At 39.6% G+C, this 18,236-nt stretch overlaps 1 protein-coding gene across 1 annotated transcript in view; it reads left to right on the top strand.

The window, feature by feature from the left end:
* Positions 1 to 5: 5 nt before the first annotated feature.
* si:dkey-28b4.8 (sarcoplasmic/endoplasmic reticulum calcium ATPase 2) overlaps positions 6 to 18,236 on the top strand; it is a 30,850-nt gene continuing 12,619 nt past the window's right edge. The window contains exons 1-15 of the mRNA XM_055010003.1: positions 6 to 446; positions 2,957 to 3,076; positions 3,323 to 3,340; positions 4,782 to 4,864; positions 4,958 to 5,062; positions 8,856 to 8,994; positions 13,693 to 13,859; positions 13,957 to 14,112; positions 14,226 to 14,367; positions 15,143 to 15,309; positions 15,463 to 15,551; positions 15,668 to 15,770; positions 15,903 to 16,034; positions 17,609 to 17,734; positions 17,828 to 18,049. Of these exons, the coding sequence (XP_054865978.1) occupies positions 2,959 to 3,076; positions 3,323 to 3,340; positions 4,782 to 4,864; positions 4,958 to 5,062; positions 8,856 to 8,994; positions 13,693 to 13,859; positions 13,957 to 14,112; positions 14,226 to 14,367; positions 15,143 to 15,309; positions 15,463 to 15,551; positions 15,668 to 15,770; positions 15,903 to 16,034; positions 17,609 to 17,734; positions 17,828 to 18,049 (1,767 nt within the window). The 5' untranslated portion in view covers positions 6 to 446; positions 2,957 to 2,958. The remainder of the gene's footprint in view (positions 447 to 2,956; positions 3,077 to 3,322; positions 3,341 to 4,781; positions 4,865 to 4,957; positions 5,063 to 8,855; positions 8,995 to 13,692; positions 13,860 to 13,956; positions 14,113 to 14,225; positions 14,368 to 15,142; positions 15,310 to 15,462; positions 15,552 to 15,667; positions 15,771 to 15,902; positions 16,035 to 17,608; positions 17,735 to 17,827; positions 18,050 to 18,236) is intronic.

The following is an 18,236-nucleotide window of genomic DNA, read 5'->3' as shown; positions in this document are numbered from 1 at the left end:
TGATTGTATCATAAAACGTAGAACTTCTTACGGAGAAGTCATTACTTTGAAAATTTTTACCGGAAATTGTATGTAATAGTGTTTGCTTTGACACGTTTGGACGCTGTACCCTGGCAGGTTGACAGTTATATCTCCAGATACGCAGCAGTAAAACCACATGAAATGGAAGTCATGAGCCGTATTTAGACAACATTTACCATAAATAAGCCGTTTTAATTCGGTAGCACTTTACCGCGGGGAATGAGATGCTGTTTTAACGGTTTTCTGTTCGTGATGACCGGCTGTCACAGTATAACTAGATAGCCTGAAACGCAATTTTATTATTTTTTCAAACCATTTTTTTCTTTATTTTCTTTCCGATGCTGTGAGGAATTAATCCAGATCGTATGGAGCTGTAATGTACCACGTCCTCCTCAGACTGTAGCGGACAGGAGACACTTGGCCAGGTAGGAAACCTGTTCATCTCCGGAGGATTAACGTCTGCTAGCCGACTGGCGTGTTGGCTAGCTAGCTACACAAACATCTTATTAGCTAACTGCTAGCTTGTAGCTCACAGGTGGTTTTTCACCTGTCGTCTGACATTATGAGCGCATAACCAGGTAATTACGTTAACATACTAAATTCCTGGCATCAGTCGTGAGCAACATGTCATGTATATGCCGTCATGTATGCAGATTAAGTCAGGATAGTTCGTGTGTAAAATACAGAACACAGGGCGGAAGTGGTATCATTATAATTTCTCATTCGCATGATTGTTGGGGTTTGGGCAGAAATTCGCTTTAGAGAGCCAAGACAAAGGCCTACCTACTTCATACAAGCTCTCTTACAAATAGTTGACATCAGAATGACTTAAAAATGATCCATAATTACAGAAAATTAGTCCAGAATGACATGAAATGTGTTCTAAATGGCTTGAAAATTATCCCAAAGACACAGAAATGATCCAAAATGACGAGAAACTGTCCAAACTGACATAAAACTTGTTGAAAATGACAAGAAAGTTGTCCAAAATGACTCGAAACTTGCTTAAAATGACTCGAAAATTGTCCAAAATGACTTGAAAATTGTCCAAAATCACATGAAATTTGTCCTAAATGACTTGAAAATTATCCCAAAGACACAAAAATGATCCAAATTGAATCGAAAATTGTCCAAAATGACTCGACAGTTGTTCAGAATGACTTGGAAATGATCCATAATTACAGAAAATTACTCCAGAATGACATCAAAATTATCCCAAATGACTCAAAACTTGTATAAAATAACTCGAAAATTGTTTGAGATGACTCGAAAATTGTCCAAAATGACTTGAAATTTGTTTAAAGTGACTTGAACATTGTCCAAAGGAACTCAAAATTTGTCCGAAATGATTCAAAAATTGTTCAAAATGACTTGAAAATGATCCTTAATTACAGAAAATCAGTCCAGAATGACATGAAATTTGTCCAAATTGTCTCACCTGGTTTCTACTTGTCTAGAGATGGTTTTATTTGGATCTAACAGTCTTCACATGCAAATACACAGAGCGCTAACTATTAATTCATCAGTTTTCAGCTACTAAATGAATTGCCAACTATTCTGATTATCCATAAACTGTCATTTTTAAGGGAAAGAAGTCTTAATTTTCTCTCTAGCATGTGGGTCAGTCTATGAGGGACTTTTGAAGTCCATTCGATATATCTTGCATACATTTTTATTAAAAGTAAAAAAAAACTAATATTTTTTATGTTCATTATAATCATGTCTTTACAAATTCCATCATTATTTATTATGGAAAAAATCACTTATTAATAAAAAATGACGGGATATCACTAAAATGTCAACGATGATACAAAAAGTCTCGCAATTTGTCCTAAATGACTTGAAAATTATCCTAAAGACACAAAAATGATCCAAAATGACAAGAAACGATCCAAACTGACACAAAACTTGTTGAAAATGACTCGTAAATTGTCCAAAATGACTCAAAAATTGTCCAAAATGATTTGAAAAGGATCCATAATTATGAAAAATTAGTCCAGAATAACATGAAATTTGTTCTAAATGACTCAAAAATTGTCCCAAAGACACAAAAATTGTCCAGAATGACTCGAAAATTCTCCAAGATGACTCGAAAATGATGCACAATTACAGCAAATTAGTCCAAAATAACATGGTTTGTCCTCAATGATGAGAAACGATCCGAGCTGACATAGAACTTGTTGAAAATGACAAGAAAACTGTCCAAAATGACTCGAAAATTGTCCGAAATAACTTGTTTTACGTCTTTTGTGATCATTTTAGGTGTTTTTGTCGTTATTTTGTGTCTATATGATAATTATCTGTCTCACTGAGTCATTTTGTGTTTTTCTGTGGTCATTTTCTGTCTTTTTGTGGTTGATTTGTGTGTCTTTGTGCCTATTTTGTTTCTTTTTTGGTCATTTTCAGACTGTAGGCATTTTAGGTCTTTTTGTGGTCATTTTGTGCCTCTTTGTGGCCATTTTCAGTCTGTCTGTGGTAATTTTAGGTGTTTTGTGGTCATTTTGTGTGTCTGTGGTCATTTTGCAACTTTTTGTTGTTGTTTTGTGTGTCTCTCTCATCATTTTGTATCTTTATATGATAATTATGTGTCTCATTGAGTCATTTTGTGTTTTTCTATGGTCATTTTGTGTCTTTTTGAGCCTTTTTTGGGTCATTTTCAGTCCGTTTTGTGGACATTTTAGGTCATTTTGTGCATTTTTGTGGTCATTTTGTGCCTTTTTGTGATAATTTTTATAAAATAAAAACAAAACAAACAAAAACGATTAGTACCAATCAATCTTCTAACTCATAATTAACAAGAACATAATTCTCAGGAAAACTGAATTTTCAAGTATATTTTTGATACAGTCTAAAAGTGTTTCATTCATTAAGAAAACATTAAATCCTATGAACAGACGCTGAAGCTAACCGAAGATCTTCCTCCTTCTGTCCACAGTGATGGATAATGCTCATACAAAGACGGTGGAGGAGGTTCTGGGCTTCTTTGGGGTGAATGAATCTACAGGTCTGAGCTGTGAGCAGCTGAAGAAGAACAGGGAGAGATGGGGACCCAACGGTACAAACAATTATGTTTTCTTAGACTGTCAATAATTTTTTTTCCCTCAGCGAGCAGGCAGGTTATCGCTATGCTGTGTTTATTACATGTCAGACCAATATTATATTACAACAAACAAATGCATTTGATAAATATGCCCTTTAAAAAAATAAAAATAAAATATACAGTGCCTTCAGTCTGAATCAGCAGTGTTTTGTCTAGTTTTCTATTCCCAATTGACATTGAAATTTTTCCTTTTACTTGCAGAATTACCAGCGGAGGAAGGTGAGTGATCCGTCTGTATCTTTCATGATGTGTCATGGTATCAGAGAACCCAAGTGCAGAAATTCACCATGAAGATGCTCAAGGAAGCTAACAAGCAGGCTATCAGACAATAGGCGTGACTAGCAGGGTGCTCAGAAAGCCAATGACTACCTGGTTCAGAACACAAGATACTCAGAGCTACATCCTAACGATAGAAGCAAGTGAAGCTAGCAAAGAGGGTCAGTACAAGAGACTGGAAGTGTAGCTAGAGTCAGATGCTACAAAGCTAACAACAAAACGGCAAAGCTAACCACAAGGAATGTCAGAAGACTAATGGCGTTTTTCCACCAGCACCTACTCGGCCCGACTCTACTGGGTTTGTGAGGTTTTCCATCAGGATGTAGTACCTGGTACCAGCTACTATTTTAGTTCCTACTGGGCCGGGGTTCCCAGCGAGCTGAGTGGAGCCGATAATGTGACGTCTACAGAGTGCAGGCCACTGATTGGGCAGGGAGTGACGACACATGAGAGCGACTCCTTCACGAAAGCCAAATCCACCATTTTTTTCAAAAACCCGCAACAGCAACTTCACGGAACTTGGCAAAATTTGAACATGGCAACCAGACCTGTAGCATGAGCAGCAGGTATACCATCACCTCCATGTCCTCCATTGTTGTGTTGCATTTGTGTCACACACAAATGACGTTAAGGGACTTCCGGGCTGCCGTGCTATGACGATTCCACCCATGATGAGGTGGTACTCAACTGGAATGGAAAATGACCTAAACCAGGTCGAGTCGAGTAGGTGTTGGTGGAAACGTGCCTTAAGCTAAAGAGCTAAAGGCTAATGAAGGAACATGAGACAAGGACAATCACTAGAGTAATGTTATGTTGCAAAAACAGGAAAAAACAAGGATAGTGGCTAAATGAATCTTAACAAGGCAGTGGGGAATCTGTGAGATGGGTATCCAGGTGTTTAGAGGGAGGAATCCAGTGGAGGCAGGTGATCAAGATGGCCTCACTATCCTAAGCCCTTGTCAGACATGAAGTCCACTCCATTAATCTGACGGCAGTTTAATGTGTCAGCGTCATGCCTGGTCACATTTCTGTAAAGGTCCTGCCAGCGATCTTCTAATCTAATGACATTCAACATCCATATCACCGTCAACACGCCACTAGTCTGAACTGAAGCGTCACATAAATGGATAAAGACACAGGAAATGGTACTTGGAGTTGTGTGAAGTGATTAAGGAATGGATTTTTCCACATTCCAGTACCACTATCCATCCAAAAACATCCCAGAGAGTCTGTCTCTGTCTGAATGACTTTCTAGTCAGTTTAATAGACTGACGAAGCCAGCGATGTTCTATGACTAAAAGGAGTTTTATTCTCATCACACCAGCTTTATAATCGTATCACTACCTGACCTGAATGTGTCCGTGTGGCGTCTCGTTGTGTGCAGGGAAGTCACTCTGGGAGCTGATTCTAGAACAGTTTGAAGACCTGTTGGTTCGAATCCTACTGCTGGCTGCATGCATCTCATTTGTAAGCAAATAGACAAACGCAATAATTCCCAATAATTCTACAGCAAATGTGTATGAGTCATGACTTTTCCTCTGCCTTTTTAATGTCTCACAGACCCTGGCGTGGTTTGAAGAAGGAGAGGGGACAATCACAGCCTTTGTCGAACCCTTCGTCATCCTCCTCATCCTCATTGCTAATGCTATCGTTGGAGTATGGCAGGTAAATTGTTTGTGGACGATTAGATGAATGTATCTGTCAGTGAGTCCATTGACGGTTGCTTTTAATGCCTCGTGGAGAACTCAGCTTTGTAAATAATTAACCTGCAAAGTGCAGTGTGTGCTAATAGGAGCCACAGACATTTTAGTGAACATGTCCGCAATCACTAGGAGTTTGGTGTAGAAATAAAATGCTAATCAGATGTGGTGAATCAGCAGTTAGCAACGATGCACACTAGAGAATTGCACTCAGGTGGTTTAGAGGTGAGGACCAGAGAGCAGCTATGACAGTAGCAAAGTGACAAAACAATCTGGCCCTTGAGAGAAGGAAGAGCCAGGGTTTTATAGAGCACTGGATGAGCTGCAGCCACACACTAAAAGGAAATAAGAGAAGATAGAAGAGCAGGGACAAAACAAAACCAAATTAAAGCTGCAAGCAGCGTTGGTTGGGTCCTCGCATCCTTGCGCCTTCAGTATCACAAGCATGTCCACCAGGTGACGCTGTAACTGACAATGTATATCGGCCTATGGATGTGATTATGGCTGGACTCTGATCACACATGTAAAGTTTGAGGCAGATTGGAGCATGTTCAGGCTAGTTATACAGCACTTCCTGTTTGATGGTGAGACATCCAAAATGGTCACATGTCACTGGTCGCCGTTTCCAGGCCCTCAGACTTTTGCGGAGCATTTTGATATATTTTGATTACCCATGACTGGTGTACGTCCTGGACAAATATGAGCTCTCTTGGGGTTGGCCTGTTTGAGTTTATAGCTTTTGAAAAATGTCCAAAAATCAGACAAAATTGTCCAAAATATGAATCATAGTTAAAAATGACCAACTTCCTGTTGGGTTGTGGGTAAATGATGCAAGAGGCCTTTTTGTGCATCCCGACGAACCGAATTTCTTAACTCTATGTGAAACGCAGTCCGGGGGCTAAATTTTCATACTACGTGATGCTCGGACTCTAATAAAAACAACCAGACCTTTTTGTACGTATTGCCCTCTTCAAATTCCCCCTCAGCATCTCAGTAGGATTCCAGTCTGGGCTTGTAATGAGATGCTGATTCCTCCAGGAGCATTGCATGGTGTATTTCCTGGTGTGTTTTGGAACACTATCTTATTGAAAGGTCCTCGGTTCAGCTTTCAGACAGGTGGCCTCATGTTATCGTGAAGCACTTTTTGATTTGTTGCAGATTTCAGACATTTCCAGCCACTCTCGCTTCGATTCATCTGTCCAGAGTAATATTACTTTACAAGGACTGTTCCTTGTCTTGTCTGTTGTGCGCAAATGTTCTTGTTGGACAGTAAAAGATTTACATTGTATGATAAAATGTTGACGTTCGTAGTGGGGTGATGGGCAATGCCGGCCTGGTCTAGTGCAGTGTAATTAGAGTTAATCAATCTGTTTATACTGCGGATCCAATGCCAGGGTAATCCGTCTATTGGCGCTTTTCCACTAGCACCTCCTCGGCTCGACTCGGCTCGACTCTACTGGGTTTGTGAGGTTTTCCATCAGGATGTAGTACCTGATACCAGGTACTGTTTTAGTACCTACTGGGCCGGGGTTCCAAGCGAGCAGAGTGGAGCCGATAATGTGACGTCTACAGAGTGCAGGCCACTGATTGGACAGGGAGTGATGACACACGAGTGACTCCTTCACCAAAACCGGTGAGTGTTTTGTGACTTCAAGAAACTTTTCCATTACTTATCCCATTGGTGGCGAACTCACTTTAAACAAACTAGTATATTTTGAAAGTAACGTCATTGTCTCCTGTATGCAGACAATCAGATAGCTAGTTAGCCATCAGTGCTAAGTCCGTGGCTGGGCCGCCGTGCTATGACGACTCCACCCACGATGATGTGGTACTCAGTTGTAATGGAAAATCACCTAAACCGAGTCGAGTAGAATCGAGGAGGTACTAATGGAAAAGCGCCTTGTGACAGCAGTGTGGAGATGGTGATGTTTGCTCTCAGAAGTCGAAGTGTGTTTCTCTGCTCCTACTTTTTTCTCATCAGTTTTATTAGTTCTAAGAAGCTTGTTCACGTCCTCTCTCAACCATCCAGATCTGCTCGGTAAAGAACAGCAGATCTGGTTTTGCTGTTCTGTCACCTTGCCTTTAAAGTCTCAGAGTCTTAGAAAAATAAAGAGCTCTTGATTCACATGACATGATCTTTTTAGTGGAAGTCATGAAATTATTTTTAGGGCAATTGACCATGTGGGACATCAGTGTGGTTTTTCTTGTGTTTGTTTTTTTGGTCTGGTGTTTCCTGTTGACCTAGTTTCCACGGCCCAATCAAGTCAATCTCAACATTTTACAGCCTGCCTGTTTCTCTTATTTAGCCTCTGTGTTTGCCAGCTTCTCTGCTTGAAGGTGTGATGATTGCATTACGGCACTGAAATGTTTTTTCGTGTTCTCCCATTCTGAGGTTCGTCACTCATTTCATTAAAGGCACACGCTCAAAAATAGCATTTTATTCTCATTAGGGCTGGGACTTTAACGAGTTAATTTAGATTAATTAATTACAGAAAAAATAGGAAAATACCGCATTCAATCGCACCTTTCTCAGTTCCCTAATTTTTAGCATACTGGCAACACTGATGAACACTCCAGCCCAGCAGGTGGCGGTAATCCAACTAAAGTCTGTTTTCCAGCCGTGAAGCAGATGTGCAGGACGCACTGAATGATGTCAAGAAAGTTTGGTGAACAGTGAAGGAAGACGAGACGCATTGAGCTTGTTGAGCGGGAACTTTTCTTTTGAAAAAAAACTTGTGGTTATGTGCAGATTGTTCAACAAAAAATTTTCTTATCACCTCAGTGCAAAACATGTTGCTGTTGGCACCAGAGCTAACATAAGCTACAACAGTCTTGGTACGGGCTAATGATGTAGCCATCCCATAATAGATCACTTTAGAAGACATTGAAAGTGCTCGAGTTTACAAAAAGTCTTAAAATATTGAATATAATTGCTAAAACTGCACATATTGCCATTGCCATACAGTCTGAAACCGAACTAAATCCAGCATTAAATCATCAAAATCACTTTTTTCTGTATGTCCTGTTTTTAAACTTCATAAATTTTAAATCATAAACATGTCTATTCATAGATTCATCTGTCAACCAAAGTTTATTTGAATTGAAAAACTTTACTTCTTGTGTCAAATATTGCTATTTGACAAAAATGGGATTCATCGCGATTAATTAATGACAAAGCCTGTAATTAATTTGATTAATTTTTTAATCGTTACCACTAATTCTTACTAATCTTTACCTTGTCAAATTGAATTTTCAGTACCATTCACCATCTTTTGTAGTAATAAGAACCGTGGAAAATGCTGCAGGTCGATACCCGTGGCTTTGTCTTAGGGGGAGTAATATTTTATCGCTCAAGTCCTGGCATAGCTTTATAAACTTCTTGTTGAAAAATGATACCCCAATTCACCCAATTCATTGAGTAACAACTTCACAAATCTAAGACCAAAATAAACCTTAGGCTATATGAGTGGACTGGAGGGAATTTGGTCAAATAAATTATGCCGTCTCTATTACCAAGACAATGAGTTAGTGGCACTAGTGTTATCGAACTTCTCCACTGCTACTCTACCACATCTGATGCAACCTCAACGAACAACAGTGCGTCCATTTTGGTCACAGTACTACCAGCAGGGATCTTCCCACAACTGGCAACCCCTGAGCTGGATTTTATTACCAAGGGGTCCTGGTTTCAGTTCAGACTAAAGAACGGGAAAAGTTAAGTAACGTATCAAACACTGACATGTTTCTCTGACTTCCAGGAGCGTAACGCAGAGAATGCCATCGAGGCTCTGAAGGAGTACGAGCCGGAGATGGGCAAGGTGTACCGACAGGACAAGAAGAGCGTCCAGAGAGTCCGAGCCAGAGACATTGTTCCTGGAGACATCGTGGAAGTCGCAGGTAAGCAGAAGAATTAGATTTAAAAGACGTATCATCCTCATACACGTTCATGCAGTAGTGGTTTAAAACAAAGTCAGAAAATTCTAGTCATCTTCTGGTTAGCTTGAGTCTGGAACAATGTTAAAACTATGTAGAATGTGCAGATTTCACCTCATAAATCATCTGAAGTCATTTCTTGAGCATAGACTTAATTGTAAGAATCTCAGTGTTTGTTAAGGCGGGGAACAATCCAGAAGGAAGTGGTAGCTCTCAATGCCTCTGAGCGTGTTTGAAATAAGTCATCTGGAAAATATTTTCCGTTTAAGTAAACACTTTGAGTTCAGTGGTGTCCACAAAAAAAATGAGCCCAGATGAGTTGTTGTGAACGGAGTGTTCTAGCGGTCGACACGCACACATACAGTTTTATCCTGACCCAGTAAGAAAACTGCTGAAACCTCCAGACAGCCAACGGTATTTTAGGCTGCTCAGAGAGAGGAAATAGGGGTAAGTGTGTGTGTCTGTGGTAAAAGTATTTGTCCTCCAGAGCATGGGAACTCGGTGACACCAGTCAGCTGAATTTACAGGCCAGAGTTGGGTTGGTTAGTTGAAGTGCTCGTGGTTTGTGAATGGTTTTTGATGTCACCTTATGCGTGCATTCACAATCCTCAGGCCCTTGCTATGCTTGCTTTTCATGATGTGGAGGAAGAGCAAGATAAAGGGCAGCCAGACATTTTCATGCTATGTCTGTGCTTAAGCTGAAATGTGTATGTAATGGAAAAGTATATATTTCTACAGAATTATTGCTTATTCTGGGTTTGTTTTTGAAATGATGGAGGAGATTAAACCAAAGTATATTTACAAACTTCCACTAAATGCCACATTTGACCTAATAGTCCATGGACCACACCAGATATTGGAACCACATCAGGAGACCAAACCTAAGTGGTACTAAAATGTACATTGGGTTAATATAAGTACATCAGGATGTGAGAGCCTTTCTACACTGGCAGCTTTATCACTTATTAGTGAAACGGTCACATTCACCATAACCGCGTTATTGTGCAGTTCATTTAAATCTCACCATCTGCAGAGATCACATCTAATATGAGTCAATAATCAAATAAAACTGTGAGAGAACAGCTAATATATTCTAATAATTAAACATCAGACCCAAATGAATGCATTTCTTGTTTGTACTTTCTTTTCATGCTTAGTTGTTTTTGTCATTTTGTGTCTCATTTTTGTTGTTTTGTGTCTTGTTTTGTTGTTTTGTGTCTCATTTCTGTTGTTTTGTGTCTCGTTTGTCATTTCATGTCTTGTTTTTGTCTTTTTGTGTCTCATTTTGTCTTGTTTTTGTTATGGTTTGGTGTAAATTTTAGAACTCAAGGTGAGAACTCAGACAGGTACACAGGTAGGTGCGATCAGGATTTCTTTATTTGATAATCTAACCAATAATCTGCCATAAAGGCCAAAACTCTTATGAGTGGGGAGAGGGAGGGGGAGAGGGCAGCGGGCTCTGGGGCTCTGCAGTGGAGAGGCACACATCGGCGCTCGCAGTGTGAGTCGGATCCGGAGTCCGGCAACTGGGGCAGGGCTGGTCGGTGCAGTCCGTGGGTGGAGGGGCACGTCCTCTGTCCGGAGACCTGTGCGGGTCCAATACCTCTATCAGGAGGTTTCCACAGGAGGAGGCCGGCAGCTCTGTCGTTCAGTCCCGTAGGCCAGCTCACAAAGGCTCTCAGTCACTCTAGCTCTCAGTCTCTTGCTCCACGCCGATGGTGCTGTCTTGGACTGCTGGTCCAACAGTACAAATCCCACACCCAAGGCTGTGTGGGGCTCGCTTTTAACGAGCTGGTGATGATAATGAGTCTCAGGTGGGGATCCTCGCAGGTGCTCTCCCTCTGCGCTGATCACCAGCCGTGCAGAGGGAGACAGACAGAAGCCGACGAGCCAGCCCCGAGTTGGGGGAGGCACCGGACCGCTGTCCATGAGTTTTGTGTCTTGTTTTTGTCATTTTGTGTCTTGTTTTTGTCGTTTTGTTCCTTGCTTTGTTGTTTTGTGTCTTGTTTTTGTCGTTTTGTGTCTTGTTTTTGTCGTTTTGTTCCTTGCTTTGTTGTTTTATGTCTTGTTTTTGTCATTTTGTGTCTTGTTTTTGTCGTTTTGTTCCTTGCTTTGTTGTTTTGTGTCTTGTTTTTGTCATTTTGATTATTGTTTTTGTCATTTTGTATCTCGTTTTTGTCGTTTGGTCTTGTTTTTGTCATTTTGTGTCTTGTTTTTGTCGTTTTGTTCCTTGCTTTGTTGTTTTGTGTCTTGTTTTTGTCATTTTGTGTCTTGTTTTTGTCATTTTGTATCTCGTTTTTGTCGTTTGGTCTTGTTTTTGTCATTTTGTGTCTCGTTTTTGTCGTTTGGTCTTGTTTTTGTCATTTTGTGTCTTGTTTTTGTCATTTTGTGTCTTGTTTTTGTCATTTTATGTCTTGTTTTTGTCGTTTTGTTCCTTGCTTTGTTGTTTTGTGTCTTGTTTTTGTCATTTTGAGTATTGTTTTTGTCATTTTGTATCTCGTTTTTGTCGTTTGGTCTTGTTTTTGTCATTTTGTGTGTTGTTTTTGTCTTTTGTGTCTTGTTTTTGTCATTTTGTTCTTTGCTTTGTTGTTTTGTGTCTTGTTTTTGTCGTTTGTGTCTTGTTTTTGTCGTTTTGTTCCTTGCTTTGTTGTTTTGTGTCTTGTTTTTGTCATTTTGTGTCTTGTTTTTGTCGTTTTGTTCCTTGCTTTGTTGTTTTGTGTCTTGTTTTTGTCATTTTGTGTGTTGTTTTTGTCATTTTGTGTCTTGTTTTTGTAGTTGTGTTCCTTGCTTTGTTGTTTTGTGTCTTGTTTTTGTCATTTTGTGTCTTGTTTTTGTCATTTTGTGTCTTGTTTTTGTCGTTTTGTTCCTTGCTTTCTTTTGTGTCTTGTTTTTGTCATTTTGATTATTGTTTTTGTCATTTTGTATCTCGTTTTTGTCGTTTGGTCTTGTTTTTGTTGTTTTGTGTCTTGTTTTTGTCGTTTTGTGTCTTGTTTTTGTCATTTTGTATCTCGTTTTTGTCGTTTGGTCTTGTTTTTGTCATTTTGTGTCTCGTTTTTGTCGTTTGGTCTTGTTTTTGTCATTTTGTGTCTTGTTTTTGTCATTTTGTGTCTTGTTTTTGTCATTTTATGTCTTGTTTTTGTCGTTTTGTTCCTTGCTTTGTTGTTTTGTGTCTTGTTTTTGTCATTTTGAGTATTGTTTTTGTCATTTTGTATCTCGTTTTTGTCGTTTGGTCTTGTTTTTGTCATTTTGTGTGTTGTTTTTGTCGTTTTGTGTCTGGTTTTTGTCATTTTGTTCCTTGCTTTGTTGTTTTGTGTCTTGTTTTTGTTGTTTTGTGTCTTGTTTTTGTCGTTTTGTGTCTCATTTTTGTCATTTGGTCTTGTTTTTGTCATTTTGTGTCTCGTTTTTGTCGTTTGGTCTTGTTTTTGTCGTTTTGTGTCTTGTTTTTGTCATTTTGTGTCTTGTTTTTGTCATTTTGTGTCTTGTTTTTGTCGTTTTGCTCCTTGCTTTGTTGTTTTGTGTCTTGTTTTTGGCATTTTGATTATTGTTTTTGTCATTTTGTGTCTCGTTTTTGTTGTTTGGTCTTGTTTTTGTCATTTTGTGTGTTGTTTTTGTCATTTGGTCTTGTTTTTGTCATTTTGTGTCTTGTTTTTGTCATTTTATGTCTTGTTTTTTTCGTTTTGTGTCTTATTTTTGTCATTTGGTCTTGTTTTTGTCATTTTGTGTGTTGTTTTTGTCGTTTTGTGTCTTGTTTTTGTCATTTTGTTCCTTGCTTTGTTGTTTTGTGTCTTGTTTTTGTCATTTTGTGTCTTGTTTTTTTTGTTTTGTGTCTCATTTTTGTCATTTGGTCTTGTCTTTGTCATTTTGTGTCTCGTTTTTGTCGTTTGGTCTTGTTTTTGTCGTTTTGTGTCTTGTTTTTGTCGTTTTGTGTCTTGTTTTTGTCATTTTGTGTCTTGTTTTTGTCGTTTTGCTCCTTGCTTTGTTGTTTTGTGTCTTGTTTTTGGCATTTTGATTATTGTTTTTTTCATTTTGTATCTCGTTTTTGTTGTTTGGTCTTGTTTTTGTCATTTTGTGTGTTGTTTTTGTCATTTGGTCTTGTTTTTGTCATTTTGTGTCTTGTTTTTGTCATTTTATGTCTTGTTTTTGTCGTTTTGTGTCTCATTTTTGTCATTTGGTCTTGTTTTTGTCATTTTGTGTCTTGTTTTTGTCGTTTTGTGTCTTGTTTTTGTCATTTTGTGTCTTGTTTTTGTCGTTTTGTGTCTTGCTTTGTCATTCTGTTTCTTACTTTTGTCACAGACAATCTCTTTGCCATAGCAACGAAATTTTCCTCAGTCTCAGGTTTGTTATAGTCTTGTTCTGTGCTGTAAAGTTATTAAAACAGATGATGTGTAGCATGTGGCGTTTCTTATTTTTTCATAATGAGGAAAAATTATTTCGCATTAACAGGACTTTTGGTTCAGACCCTTTCATCGTGGCCTTTATTAAGCTGTGAGTCTGCAATGGCTATCACATCAAAATGTAAACTAGAGACATATAGCAAGTTAAAAATACCAAAAAGAATTGGTCGCCTTGAGTGGTACCGATACTGGACATTTTGGGTCCGGGCCCATGGACTAAATCTAAGTAAATGTTTTTGTGTCTCTCTCTCTCCATCCCAACCCCCAGTTGGCGATAAGGTCCCAGCTGACATCAGGCTGACCTCCATCCGCTCCACCACACTCAGGGTGGACCAGTCCATCCTGACGGGGGAGTCTGTGTCGGTGCTGAAACACACCGACCCTGTACCGGACCCCAGAGCCGTCAACCAGGACAAGAAGAACATGCTGTTCTCTGTGAGTTTCTGAAACCATATTTGTCACTCATTGGGTGCTCCGGCTTCCTCTTGCAGTCCAAAAAGACATATTTAAGTCCGTCGTCATATTTGCACAGGGCACCAATATCGCAGCGGGCCGAGCCATAGGGGTTGTTGTGGCAACAGGGGTGCAGACGGAGATCGGGAAAATCCGAGATGAGATGGCCTCCACTGACCCTGAAAGGACTCCACTACAACAGAAATTAGACCAGTTTGGAGAACAACTGTCTAAGGCAAGAACCTGTGTGTTTTAGTCCAGAAACTTTGGGCTTCAACTTTGAAGTCGTTGCTTTTTACAATTTACTAAATTTGTCTGTTAATCCCTGTGTTTTTCTGAACCTTCCAGGTCATCAGTGTGATCTGTGTGGCCGTGTGGGCCATCAATGTGGGACATTTCAGCGACCCAGTCCACGGAGGCAGCTGGCTGAGAGGAGCTGTTTATTATTTCAAGATTGCCGTCGCACTGGCAGTAGCTGCAATACCAGAAGGTCTGGCTTCTTATCTATCTGTGCAGAAACATCACTTCCTCTCCACACATGCATGTTATCTATTTTTACTACTGGTGGTTTATAATACAGGTGTTCCTTTAGACATGATCTCTGTTCTGTTAATGTGACGTGTCTTCTGATCCTGATCTCAGGTGACACGTCAGATTACTGCCGTCAATTTCTGTAAAAGTGACAGCAGTAATCTGTTACTGTGACCAATATCTGATTGACTAGAATGCCATCACTTCAACGAATTGGTGCAACCAGCAATGTTCCATATCCTGTGTCTGAAAGGGGCTTTTTATACACACTCGAGCTTGTAAATCTCAGTATGGAAACAAAATTACTTCTATTCTGTAAATACTATTAGATGTTTAAGCTGCTTGTTATACTACAATTATAACTTCTGTTTTTTTTTTTTTTTTTTACCAATATGTTGACTAAGATGTTTTTAAAAGACTTTAGTCGTCAGCTGCTCAGATGTAAGCTTCCTGGTTGGGATCCCTGTCGCAAGTGAATTTTCTGGTAGCTTGTTTATAACATGGGAGCTAGCGGGGATTGGTTTTAGCATGATACCAACTACATAAAGACTCCATCTTCTTGCTATCATTATACACTGTAATCTGCAGTCTGGTTTCCCAAAGCCTGACCAAGTGACCAAGATCATCTGCCTTAAAGGTGGGAATAGAGGTGTCTTCAGTCAGGCATGTGTTGAACCTTGTTCCTCTTCTTCAGGGAGCATACATTACAGACATAATATTCTGTTTCCTTCCAGGCCTTCCAGCAGTCATCACCACCTGCCTGGCTCTGGGCACCAGGAGGATGGCCAGGAAGAACGCCATCGTCCGCAGCCTGCCTTCAGTGGAGACGCTGGGCTGCACCTCGGTTATCTGCTCCGATAAAACGGGAACACTAACTACCAACCAGATGTCTGTCTGCAGAGTAAGAAACATTTTCTCTCTGCACCCCTCATTATCTGCCAGGGGCCATTTCAAAGGCTTCTATTTGAGATTTCAGCATGGTTCAAATTTACATTTACAGATTAACTGATGCAATGTCTTTAATGTCTGTCTGTGTTTGTGTGCGTTTGTGTAGATGTTTGTAGTGGACGGTGTGTTGGGGGAACGCTGCAGCCTCAATGAATTCACAGTGACTGGATCTACTTATGCCCCTGAAGGGGAAGTGTAAGTGTCTTTACCTGTAGTATAATCCTAAAACCTTCAACAGTTTTATTATTAGAGCCCTCACTTATTAATGTGAATGCATTTATTTTGTCTTTTCGTGGCCCTCATCGTTGTAGCTACAAGGAAGGCTCGGTGGTGAAGTGCAGTCAGTTTGAAGGCCTGGTTGAGATGGCCTCCATCTGTGCTCTGTGCAATGACTCATCGCTGGACTATAACGAGGTGGGAAATGCAAACATGGCTGTCACAGATCACCATGTATGGTCTTGAAAATATTACAGCTGGAGTCTGGCTTGGATTGTTTGGTACCACGAATACAGCTCAGCTAACAGCGTCCTTTTAACTTCTCTTCAGGCTAAGGGTGTCTACGAGAAGGTTGGCGAGGCAACAGAGACCGCCCTCTGCTGTCTGGTGGAGAAAATGAATGTGTTCGACTCCGACCTGGGAGGACTTAGCCTGGCAGAGAGAGCTACAGCCTGCTGTTCTGTAAGTTCTGCACATGTGTGAGAAATAAATAGATCAGGAGTGTCAAACTCATCTTAGTTCAGGTTCCACATTCAGCCCAGTCTGATCTCCAGTAGACCGGACCAGTAAAATCACAGCATAATAACCTAGAAATAACCACAAATCCACATTTTTCCTTTTGATTTAGTGGAAAAAAAAACATTCTGAAAATGTATTTTACTTTATGGTCAAAACGACAAAAGTCAGACAAAAAAAAGACAAAAAAAAACAAAAACAAGACAAAATATTACAGAAACCAGACATAAAGCGACAAAAAAATGAACAAATGACACAAGCGAGACAAAAAGACACAAAACAACAAAAATGAAACAAAGAACAACGAATAAAGCAAAACACAGAATTACAAAAATGAGAAACAAAATGAGACAAACGACATGAAGCAATAAAAAAAGAGGCAAAAAATTATGTAAAAAAGTTACAAACCGACAAAAAAATGGACACAAATGAGACAAAAAAATGACAAAAACGAGAAACAAAACGACAAAAATGATACCCAAAACAATGAATAAAGCAAAACACAAAACAACAAAACATGAGACAAACGACACAAGTCAAACAAAAAGACAAAAAACAACAAAAACAAGACAAAATATTATAAAAATGAGACACAAAATGACAAAAGTGAGAAACAAAATGACAAAAAATTCAACAAACGACACGAAACAATAAAAAAGAGACAAAAAATTCTACAAAAAAAGTTACAAAGCAACGAAAAAAATGGACCCAAATGAGACAAAAAAATGAAAAAAAGCGAGAAAAAACAACAAAAGCATGAGACAAACGGCAAAAGTCGAGCAAAAACAAGACAAAATATTACAAAAACAAGACACAAAGCGACAAAAAAATTTGACAAATGACACGAAACTAAACAAAAAAGAGACAAAAAAGTTACAAACGGCAAAAGTCAAACAAAAAAAGACAAAAAACAAAAACAAGACAAAATATTACAATAATGAGACACAACACGGCAAAAACAAGATAAAATACTACAAAAATGAAGCACAAAATATTACAAAAATGAAACACAAAACGACAAAAGCGAGAAACAAAATGACAAAAAAATGAGACAAACGACACGAAACAATAAAAAAATGACAAAAGCGAGAAACAAAACGACTAAAAATGTAACAAAAAACACGAGCTAGACCACAAAGAAACACAAAATGACAAAAGAGAGACAAAGCAATAAAAATCAGGCACAAAAAGACAAAAAAAACAACAAAAACAAGACAAAACATTACAAAAACGAGACAGAACAGCAAAAGAACAATGAACAATCTAGTATTTTACTTTCTGATCCAAACAACTTGTCATGGTCTAGAAATGATTTTAAATTTATAGTTTTACTAATTTACAATCTGCAGTTGATGCCTTCTGTGGAATTTTTACACTTTGAGGGCCGGATTGGACCCTCTCGCCGCTGGAGTCTTTATGTAGTCCGGCCGTTTTGGCCCGCGGGCCGCATGTTGGACACCCCTGAAATAGAGGAAGTATATCATACTTATCATAGCTCTCTTTTCATTGCTTGTTTTCAGGTGATCAAGCAGCTGATGCGAAAGGAGCTGACGCTGGAGTTTTCCAGAGACAGGAAGTCCATGTCCGTCTTCTGCTCATCCACTAAACTCTCCAAGTTAGCTTCTGGATCCAAGATGTTTGTCAAGGTAAGTTCCACACCTGTCCCTCGCATACATTAGGTTCTCTACTGGCTCTCAGGAGACGATCCCGTCCTGATGCGTCTCACCTCGTTTCCTCAGGGAGCTCCAGAGAGCGTCCTGGAACGCTGTAATTACATCCGGGTCAGCGGCTCGGCTCGTGTGCCTTTGAGCCCGGCAGTCCGAGAGCAGGTCCTGTCCACCGTACGGGAGTGGGGGTCGGGCCGAGACACGCTACGATGCCTCGCCATGGCAACCAGGGACACGCCCCCTGACATCCACTGCCTCAACCTGGAAAACTCGGCGGCTTTTGCAGACTATGAGGTGAGGATGATGATTAAAAAAAATCCTTCAGTCTGCTGAAGGGGAACTGGAACATGTCTTTAACATTGACTCTAAACCAGGGGTGTCCGACTCATTTCAGTTCAGGTTCCACATTCAGCCCAGTTTGATCTCTAGTGGGCCGGACCAGTTTTACTGTATGATCAAAACCAGACAAAATATTACAAAA

This window comes from Amphiprion ocellaris, chromosome 4 (genome assembly GCF_022539595.1).
Source record: "Amphiprion ocellaris isolate individual 3 ecotype Okinawa chromosome 4, ASM2253959v1, whole genome shotgun sequence".
Taxonomy (NCBI): Eukaryota; Metazoa; Chordata; class Actinopteri; family Pomacentridae; genus Amphiprion; species Amphiprion ocellaris.
The sequence above is the reverse complement of the archived record's forward strand: the minus strand, read 5'-3'. Positions and strand labels throughout refer to the sequence as shown.